Below are 11,336 nucleotides of genomic sequence, written 5' to 3'. Positions count from 1 at the left end.
TTTCCCCTACCAAACAATCAAGATTCAACCCTAGATGTTACAGCGGTGACGAGGTGCAGCGGTGGAGATGATGGTGACGGTGGTGGAGATGATGATGGTCCCAATGAAATCCAGCTCGATGGCGGTGACGATGGCGTCGATTTCCCCCTCCGGGAGGGAATTTCCCCGACGGATTTCAGCCTGTCGGAGAGCTCTTTTCTCTCTGGTGTTTTCCGCCCCGCACAGGCGACTGTGTCCCCTCGCGATTATTCTCTGGAGCTTAGGTTTTCGGGGCGAAGAAGTACGCAAAAGAGAGGCGGCCAAAGGGGGCTGTGGGCCCCCTCCCCACAAGGCGGCGCGGCCAGGCCTGGGCCCGCACCGGCCTATGGGGGGCCCATGGCGGCCCTCCTCGGCTCCTCCTTTTGGCTAGCTCCATCCTCCGGAAAAATAAGATCTTCGGTGTAATTTCCGTCAATTGTTGATCTCCAAAAATATTGCATTCTGACGGCGCTTTTTCCAGCAGAATCCTGACTCCGGTGGATGATCCTCCAATAATCATGAAACATGCAAAATAGATGAAATAACATAAGTATCACCTCTAAATATGAAATATATCAATGAATAACAGTAAATTATGATATAAAATAGTGATGCAAAATGGACGTATCATGGCGCGCTGTAATTAATAACCTAGTTTTTGGAGGAAGTGTTGCCATCAAGGTCAATGATGACGTTGGTAGATATTTCCAGAAAAAAAAGATTTAAGGCAAGGCGATCCCCTATCCCCAATGTTGTTTAATATTGTGGCGAATATGCTTGCTATTATAATTGAGCGGGCTAAACTCGATGGCCAGATCGAAGGGGTAGTTCCCTATTTAGTTGATGGGGGCTTATCTATCCTTCAATATGTCCATGACACAATTTTATTTATGGATCATGACTTGGACAAAGCACGAAATCTGAAGTTAATTCTTTCATATTTTGAGCAATTGTGAGGACTCAAGATAAACTTCCATAAAAGTAAATTGTTCTGTTTCGGAGAGGCCAAAGATGACGCCAACCTATATGCTGAATTATTCGGATGTGGGCTTGGGTGTTTTCCAATTAGCCACCTCGGCATTCCGATTCATTATCGGAGGCTTACGTTGACCGAATGGAAAATCGTCGAGGAAAGACTCCAAAAACGTCTGAGTAGTTGGAAAGGAAAATTATTATCCCTTAGGAGAAGATTTGTTCTCATTAATTCAATACTTACAAATATGATATTGTATATGATTTCTTTTCTTCCAGGTACCCAAAGGAGGAGTTTTTTTTGGCAAGGGGATAATGAGAAGAAAAAATGTCGGCTGACCAAATGGAGTGTTGTCTGCCATCCAAAAGAGCAAGATGGACTAGGAGTCCATGATCTCGAAGTTAAAAACCGAGCCTTGCTAGGGAAATGGCTGGCCAGGTTATTAACTGAGGATGGCCGATGGCAACAACTTTTGCGGAGAAATTATGTGGGTTCAAAAGCTATATCTCAGGTTTTACGGAAACTAGGAGATTCACACTTTTGGGCTGTCATCATGGCAACTAAGAAATACTTTTTCCCATTTGGTTCGTTCTCCATTAGGAATGGGTCGGAGATAAGGTTCTAGGAGGATATATGGACATATGGTTATGTACAACCACTCTCGGAGAACAATATCCAGCTTTGTATAATATTGTTCACCATAAGAGTGATACCTTACAGAAGGTATTGGAAACATCTCCAACCTCTATGACGTTCAGGCGAGATCTCATTGGCCCAAGATTAACTTCATGGAATAAATTGCTACAAAGGTTAGCTTCAGTCCAGTTAGTTCAGGGGGCTGATGAATTTCACTGGAATCTCACCAAAAATGGTAAATTCACGGTCAGTTCCATGTACAAGGCCTTAATTATACCCAGTCAATAATAAATCCATCTGGAAGATGAAGATACCTTTGAAAATAAAGTTCTTTGCATGGTTATCTTCGTCGAGGTGTGATTTTACTAAGGATAACCTTTCCAAACGCAATTGACACGACTGCACGAAATATGTTTTCTGTCATGAACAAGAGACAATAAAACACCTTTTCTTCAGTTGTCGAGTTGCTAGGTCTATATGGTCAATCATTTAGATAGGTTCTACCTTATATCCTCCTAGAAGCATTGCAAATATTTTTGGCAATTGGCTAAATGGGGTTGATGCTGGGTATAAAATAATTATCAGGGTGGAGCGATAGCTGTTATATGGTCGCTTTGGCTATGTAAAAATGACAAGGTTTTTAATGACAAAACTTCCTCTCTTTCGCAGGTTGTCTACCGCGTTACGGCTTTGCTCCGTTCATGGTCGCCACTCCAACGATTGGAGGATCGCGACCTCTTTACGGAGGTGTCTACACGATTGGAGAACACGGTGAAGTAGTTTATTTCCCAACATGGGTGACAGCATCTTAGACGGATTGAGGCCATGGGCGGACCTACCCTCCCTGTTGCCCGGACGGCTGCCCAGGCTTCCGGCCGGCCGGCAAGCTGTATTTTCTACGTATTTGCACGTATTTGGTACTGTTTGCGAAAAGTCTCTTTGGCACATGAGCTCCAGTGATCCCAGTATTTGAAAAACATATTTCTGTAATTCCAAAAAATCTGAAATTAAATGGGTACATATTTATAAACATTTTGAAGGTATACTGTAAATTTCGGATGGAAATATGTTGTATTTTGAGCTATACGAAAAAGACAAATTTCTGACAAAAATCTAAAGTTTCTATCCCTACAAATTTGTTTTTTTTCCTGAGCTCAAAATACAAGGAAATTTCTACCAAAAATTTACACGAGTATTCAGAACATGTATATGTATTTGTGGAATAAAATTTATGATTTTTTAAAACACATAAATATAATTTTTAAATATTACAAAAATCAGGAGCACTGGCACCTGGGTGCACCAAATCTGCACTCGTACTGTTTGATACTATTTAACACTGTTTGACACTGTTTGCCCAGGCTTCAAAATAGTCTTGGGTCCGCTTATGATTGAGGCACATGAAGCATAGCCGCCGGGATAGTCACCTTTTTTATCTACCATTTAGGAATCTGTCTATGAACATGTTGACTTGTGGACGGTGTGTACATCTTATTATGTAGAGGCTGGATGTAATGGTTAAAAATCTTTTCAAGTAATAAAGCCACTTTATCGAGAAAAAAATCTATTAACGGCTGGCGCACCAGCGGGATGCAGCTGCGGGGACTGAAACGGTAAAATAAGATGCCTCGGATGTTCACCGTGGGGCGGCCTCGCTGCACCCAGCCTTGATGGCCGCCGGGACCATGATCCTCTATTACGGCCCAGTGCACAGCTTGTGTCCCCTATAAGCACAAGTCTAGAACACTATAGGTTACCCTGTGCTTACTGCAGTCTCGTCCCCTGTCTGCCTCGACATTGCATATCCCCTATCTCTGTGAACTGCAATGACCTACCTGTCCTCATGCACAGCTTCAATACTTTTCCCAACTTGTAAACCAGTAAACCACAGAGATAAGACAAGAAAGATGCCAATTTTGGTTCTACCAAAGGGCTAATCCACCTGACCAACGTATATATATATATGCTAGACAGAAAAAAAAAAACACGAAAATGCCGTCCAGCTAGAGCTACCCCTAACTAGCCTGCGTGAACTAGAGACATCACCCTGGGCGAGTGTTTAATAACCAACTTGACAGGCTACCAGTTGATTCATATCCCTACCCGTGAACCATACGTACGGCCTGCTGAGTACGTACGTTGCATGCATCATCGTCGATCCCACGTAACCTACAGCCTCACCCCTAGATTGATCTCATGCATGATACGCATCTATCCATCCGGCGTAGGCGGCGCTCCCCCCTCCTTTCTCTCTTTTTTAGATCAACAGGGAGCACTCCCCAGCTCCATTTTCTATTATTGAAAATGAAACACATAAACGTTTTAACAGCACCCCCCTCCCTCCTTTCTCTTTTCTTGTGTTTGATCATCTGGATATGATCCTTGGCCGCTTGACTGTGTTTTCGTTATCTCCATGGTAATGAAAATCGATCCTTTTGTTGGGCCGCTTGAAAAAATAAACTATCCATCCGGCGTCTGTGGCATGGCCAGTTTTTCACCTGCACACGATCTTCTCAACCTCGGTTCTGGGCATGTCGCGGGGAATCAGTCTGAGCTTAACCAGCTAATGAACTATGTACAAAAATAATTAGCTTCTAATTAAGTGTCGTATGCGAGCTTCACGGACATGCAGATGCATGCACAGTGATGAGCTACTCCTTCCCTGCGTAAATAAGTCAACTTTAGCTTTTGCTCTAAGCTAAACTATATAAATTTAACCAATTTTGTAGAAAAATGTACTCCCTCCTGTTTAAATTAATTGTTCTATCCATTTTTGAGAAACTATTTTGAACCGTAAGAAGTAGCAACATACATTGGTGAGGGCAGGGGACCAGCATGGTCCTCCCCTGACAAGAATTTTTTTCTGTTTGACCCCTTCTTTTCTATGCTAAAACCACCCTAAAATTTTGTGTTTTAGTGCCTAGGCCCTCCCTAGCAATTTTCATGGACTTGTTATGTTAATCGTCCACCCTCAAAGCAAGTTCTCGCCTCTGTGCGCCCCTTGAAAAATATATGACATCAAAATGGATATAGATAGATAGGCTTACGTGATTAGGTTTCCCTGCCTCTCACTGGTGCCACCACCGATATGCCTCGCCTCATGTGGCCTTTAGGGACATGGAGGCGCGGTGGATCCTAGTCCTTGTCGACGGGAGGCTTCGTTTTTTGATGTTTTCCTCAATTTATTTACGGTTTGTGTCCTACTCAGAAAGGCGTGGCAGTGGCAACTACCTGAAGATAGAACGAAGTCATCTCGTCTAGCCCTGGCCCGGCGGTGCGTCTAGTGTCGCCGAAGGATGTGTGGAGGTTTGTCTTCGAAAAATATCGTTGGTTTTGGTTGATGTTCCTTCTGATTTACGTTTATCTTCATGGTTGCTTCCCTCATGAACCAGTCCTTCGGGTCCCTTAGTACGATGACTTCTCGTCAGTCTATTATAACAAAATCTACTACGACAAGTTTTGTCTGGCTCCAAAGTGAGAGGGGCAAGGACGACGGCGCGTCTTCGGCTCGTTCAAGTGTGTTTGTAGTCATCGCTAGGTGGTCCAAGAATCTATTTGTAATTTTTATTACCTTTTGGTTTTCTTCTACTGCTCTTGAGAATTATGAAAAGATCGGTAGTTTTTTCGCAAAAAATGATATAGACATATAATGGTACTAATTTAGTCATTGTCATAATTGTTGCTAGCGTTTCCCTATATCGAATTGGCATCGAGTACATGTCGCATCGGTCGACCCATCGATCTCCTCCTCAGCTCTCTTGCTTGCCAACGAAAACAACACAGCGCGTTTCTGTCGTTGCGACCGATCGAAACGAACACGTACACCTTACATAAGTACGTATGCACACAATTACTAACCCTGCATGGGCGTACGTACGTTGCGCCCTATTAATGGCGGTAAGGCCACCAGAATATATGGTACAGATCCAACGGAGTATCGTTACTGTCTGGCATTGATCGATCGATCGGCTGATCGGATTAAGCAATCCATCCATGGATCCAGCTGACGATCATCAAGTTGATGCATATGGCACCATCGATCTAGGGTTAGTTACGTACGCGGTACACTGGGTGCATTAGTCAAACCCTCTCAACAACTGCTGCCGTAACGTAATTGCCTCCATCGATCGATATAAATCAAGGATTAGGCTGATGCTATAGGCTTTCCCAACAACATCAAAGCCCAGATAAAACAACAACATCAACTATCTAGTACCTGTCAGTGTAAAAGACTTGATTGATACATAAGCTCCTTGTACATCGAATCAAGATTGATTCCATGAATGATTAATTTGACTTAAACATATATTGACACCATTTATGCAATATGCACAAATTTGCATATATTCATGGTTTCTGAGGGTTAGTCAATTGATGGAAAAAATTATAGGTACTTATGTATTACAAATACTCCATGTAGCCCAAAATACTGGTCGCATGTTTAAAGAATCTAGACTTTTTAGCCTACATTTTGGCTAAGCCTGCAATAAGTACATTTTTGCTAAATCTGCCACAAATATTTAGGACCGGATGGAGTACAATAATTTTACAAATATGTTTTTTGAATAAAAAAAGTTCTTAAATTATTATGTGTATATTCTTACGTATTATAAAATCTATTGGCCATAGACCAACCATGTGTTTTCCTTTGGATAAATATACCAACAACCTACTAAGGCTTCAGAGCAATAAGTTTGTGGTTTACACGGATCTTTCATAATAAAAATAGCTAAGATTCCTGCGAAATATGAGCACTTGCATCAATAATATGTGGTTGTACCCTATGAGCAATCACCATCCAGAATGGTCCTTAAGGCCGAGGAGAATTAATAGGATGGTTACAATCGAGAAATCGGGATCAAAGGTGGAATTATGTATCAAGATTGATGTTAAGTTGGCATGCATTATAACTTCCATTAAAGCTTGTCTTGTTTAAAAAACACCAATTAAATTTATAGGAAACAATGATGCTAATGTTTTCCTTTGTGACTCTCCTCCAACTTTAATAATAATCCCCTCTCTCAAAAAGGGACCGCTTTGATTCGTTGGATTTCTAAGGGGAAATCAAACATGCAAAATGTATGACTGCAAAAGTATGCTGTCCAGCATTTTATAGTACACCAAGACGTGGACCTATAAGAACTTATCTATCTTTTATACATATATTTGGCTTAGACATTTAAAAAATGGCAGGGTGCCTGCCCCTTTTTATTTTGTAACATTTCCAACATTTTTTTTTGATATGTGTGTCCAATTATCAGGTAAAAAAATTGCAGGGAGATAAATCTTCATTAGCCATTTCCCAGATAAAGATTTTTTGTGGACTTTAGGCAAAAAAATTCTTAACCTCTACTAAATGGAAATTTTTCTTTGGAAATAAGTGCAAAATGGCCCATCAAAAAACATATATAATGCAAAACTCTCTCTTACTATGAACTGAAACACTTTGATGCACCTACACATTAATGAGCTTCATGAAAGAGCATAACTACTCCAAAGTACATGCGGCAAATTAAAGGTACTAATTGTATGAATTGTACAAGTAACTTTTGGGGAGAGCATTGAAGCACCTCTAATGAAATTTATATATAGAAGATTACCAATGCACAAACTATCATTATTATATCCATATTACAATGATTAATACAGACAAGATATAAAGAAAAATGATCCAACTCGTACACAGATGGAGCACTAAATATTACTAATTATATCAGCTTAATTAGCTAGTGATCGAAATCGAGATCAAACATGGCCTGGCCCAGCTGAAGGATGTTGCTGTGCTGGTGTAGCTGCTGATGGAACCCCAAGCCTGGCTGTTCTTGCTGCACTTGACCGATATTTGATGTGTTGTCAGTGCTCGAGATAGCTTGGCTCTGTGGGAAGCACGAGCCTGCAGAGGACGAAGGGAAAGGGAAGCCATGGTGACTCTGCAGGTGAAGACCATGGGTGCCATGGTGTCCTTGCTGCTGCTGCTGCTGCATTGATGCTTTCCCCTTGGGATCCACCTGCATTTCCTTCACCACCTCTCCAAGACCCATTGTTTCATCCTGATCTTTTGATAGGTCTGCACTCCCCAGCTGCACTTGTATGTCCATCCCGTCTCCGGTGCCAGTACTCTTGCTGCTGCTACCAGTTGCTTCTGTTGACATTTGTTAGTTTTGGAAATGTTAATTTCTTAGAAAAATTGAAACATAAGCCTAGGTAACAGGGATAAATATGTGTCAAGGGCATGGGAATGCATGATTAGATAGAGAAAATGGATGGATGCATTTCACGTACTGCCTTTGGTACTTGAAGCTTTGCCGGCCTGTGTCCTCCTCTTTTCTGCGGCATCGGCTTCAGACGGCTTTGACTTCCTTCGACGGCGGTTGTGGTCCGCGAGCCGCTTCCTGCAGCTCTTCTTCGCATCGTCGAACTCATCAAGCAGATGAAATCTGAATTCACAAAAGAAAAGTTGAAGAAAACGTATATATACCATGGCATACACATGAAATACCAATGTGTGACAATAATAAGACAAATATGCTTGCATGGAAGGTGTATATGTATCATTTGTTTTTTTCAGGGAGCATGATGCATGCACCGATCATGTAGCTTTAATAAATCCTAATCCTAGGTAAGACACAGATTAGTGCTTGATCAAGTGCAGTTCAGAGCTGCAAGAACATTCCGGGCGGGGACCAAATGCAGTAGTTAGGTAATGATGATCCTGAACATGATCGAGAAGCATATATCCAAACTGTTCCTATCGATCCCCACGCAGACAGCTTGGAGCTTTGCAGCTGACTCATATGGAGTGTCTCCATATCACCATGGTGTGTCATACTGCAAGAGATCCCACTGTTTCCCCTTGAATGCCTTGCCATATAGATGGTCACTACTCCACACGTGTATATACTTATAACAGAGATCTCGCTGAAGGGCAGGTAAAAGAGATGGTCTGGTAGACATGCCTACACTCTGTCTGTCCTACAAACTATTGTTGCTACAAACAGGTACATGCAGTACAGAGAGACTTAGAGAGAGAGAGAGAGAGAGAGAGAGAGAGAGAGAGAGAGAGTTGCTTGCAATTCGAACCTGCCTTTGCTGGTAAGTATGCGTACGTTGGGTGTACAAACTTGCAATACTTAGGGGAAAGTGGCACTATTTCTGATGACTTTTGGGGAGCAATGCATGTACATACGAACAGCTTACACTGTTTGAAGTAACCACTCAAAATGCATGCGAAGGAAGTGAATTGAAGCAAAGTAAATGGGAAGGAGAACAAGCAAAGGGTGAGAAAAGAAACAACTCAAGGACAAGGTGTCTGCATATATGTGCTCCCTACATGTGATACAAGGATGCATGTTTCAAGTACTAGGAGAGCGAAATATGTAGAAAAAAAGGAAAGCACATGAATCTTATGTCATCACTTGAAAAGTTGGATAGACTGATGAGAAGTTCAGAACCATACAATTTTCATCTTTGTTTACAAAAAGACAATAATGCCAGTTTCCATTCAACATTACTTCACAATGTGATCATTTGACTAGTAAATACTACATGGATCACTTTCTCACAAAAAAACATGGATGTCCAACCCTTATAGTAAGAAAACTACAAGTGATAAATCATCCATCAAATTTTATTTTCATGCCTAAGACCTATAACCTTGACACCTTGTAATAAGAAAAATTAAAAGGGACAAAAATAGCCATTGCATTTTATTTTCCACTTGCACCGATTAAATTAATCAGGACCTTGTTCTCTCGCACTGTGTATTGTACTATACAACAGTAGCCTGTTTAGTGGCTAGCTAGCGCATCCTCGGGAATTTAATGTAGGAGAATAGGTATGCGAATTTTGTTTCCAGAATTATTTGTTTTGTTTCCATCTAGCAGTTACTCGCCGGACAGATACTGTAGGAACATCTATGCATGGAAGAGGAATCTAGCTAAAATGAGGATGAAAACATTGCACTGCGGTAGGATTCTTCCAAGATCCAGCTAAAACAAGGTCAGAAAATGTGACAACGTAACATATCCAAGTTCAAAGGGACAATTCTCATGTTTGCTTAATTTTATGATATAACCTCGGACTAAAATAATTAATCGAGGTGTATATATAGGTGATATCAGGATTCAGGACATAGGAGCCCAAATCTGTGAGATCCTCAAAGTTGCAAATATGCTATCTTGGAAAAATTTGGAGAGAAATCCTAATTCGGAATACTAATTAACTTCGCAAGGTGGCAGAATTTTTGGATTCTTTCAAGTTTCAACCCAGTCAATCGAACTGAGTGCAACTTGCAGATGACTTAGTGCAGCTCGTGATTTAGGAGAGTCATCATTCATTTCATTCTCCAACTGAACACGGCTCTATTTTCTACAAGATCCACCCCTCCCTCTTCATCTTAAAAAAAATCAATCGGATATGCAATTCAGCAAAATTCAGAAGAACTATGGATGAATCTACATACACTAATTAGTTACTAACCTGCTGCACTGCTGGCAGAACCTCTGGTGGAGTCCGCCGGCGGTGACGACGACGGGCGCCTTGGAGTGATGCTCGCAGACCTTGTGGCGACGATGGTAGCGCTTGGCCCCGGAGAGGTCGGCCTTGCAGCCCTCGGCCTGGCACCGCGGCGGGTGGTGGCCGTAGGTGTAGCCGCCTCTGGGCGGGAAGTAGGTCCGGTAGCCGAGGTTGAGCCCGAGCTGCGTGGCAGCGAAGCTGGCCATGTTCTCCTCCGCCGAGCTGACCAGTGTCGTGGGGAAGTAGTACTCCGCTCCCTGTTGCTGTTGCTGCTGGTAGTAGGACTGGAAGCCGCCGTTGTTGCTGAAGTGGGCGCCGCCGTAAGGGCTGGCGTTGCCGGCGAGGTAGTGATGGGAGGTGGGTTGGTGGTGGTAGAACTGGAGGATGTCGTGGGGGCTGTGGGCGGCGATGGTAGCGTGGCTGGACGGGGGGAGGAGGGCGAGGGAGTTGGGTTCGAGGTTGTAGCCGAGGTGGTGGTGCTCCCTGTGGACGCTCTCCTGGTGATCCATGATCGGGAAGTGCGACGGCGGCGGCGGGTTGGGAGCTCCATACCCGCCGAACTCGTCCCCGGGTGCAGCCGGCAAGTTCATCATCCCTTTATCCGTGGCAACGAGGGAGAGAACACGGCCGGAAAAGGGTTAGGAATGGAACAGAGAGGACGCGAGGCAAGGACAGTGAGTGTCTCCTCCGGCCGGGTGTTCTTGGTCATGGGGTGGAAGAATTGGGGAGGGGAATGGAGTTCGTCCAGGGACAGAGGTGCGCCATGGGGGGTGTGATATGATGGCGATGAGTTGCACACTTGCGCTACACGGGATATATATGTGATCGAGCGAGCAGCACTACAAGAGCTCGATCGCTGGCTCTCCGGCTCAGCTTCTTTTTGATGTGGAACTAGGAGGAGTGGAGGGGGACGCGTACTTTCCGTCTAGGGTTCCATGGATGAACGAACGAGTGGTGAGGAGTAAGGGTGGAGTGCGTTTCCGGTTATATCGATGACGATCTTGCTGCCTAGGAGGAGAGAGAAGGGAGAGAGAAGCTGTATCTATCGACGAAAACGAGCTCAACTAGCTAGTAGCTAGGGGTGGCTGGGCTAGAGAGATGGGAAAGATCTTAATTAGAGTTGGTGAGGGGTGTGCATGATATGCTGATAGATAGATGTAGCCGCTGAAAATGCATTTGAAGCCCGAGCTTAGAG

General features: G+C 43.3%; 1 protein-coding gene across 1 annotated transcript; it reads right to left on the bottom strand.

The window, feature by feature from the left end:
* Positions 1-7,353: 7,353 nt before the first annotated feature.
* Positions 7,354-10,734, bottom strand: LOC124669676 (squamosa promoter-binding-like protein 8). Its single transcript, XM_047206245.1, has 3 exons — positions 10,106-10,734; positions 7,910-8,064; positions 7,354-7,769 (listed from the first exon to the last, which is right to left on the bottom strand). Exons 1-3 carry the CDS (start codon positions 10,732-10,734, stop codon positions 7,354-7,356), a joined length of 1,200 nt encoding a protein of 399 aa, XP_047062201.1.
* Between the last annotated feature and the right edge of the window lie 602 nt (positions 10,735-11,336).

The sequence above is a fragment of the Lolium rigidum genome, chromosome 7 (genome assembly GCF_022539505.1).
Source record: "Lolium rigidum isolate FL_2022 chromosome 7, APGP_CSIRO_Lrig_0.1, whole genome shotgun sequence".
NCBI lineage: Eukaryota > Viridiplantae > Streptophyta > Magnoliopsida > Poales > Poaceae > Lolium > Lolium rigidum.
This window is presented reverse-complemented; position numbering and strand designations above follow the sequence as displayed.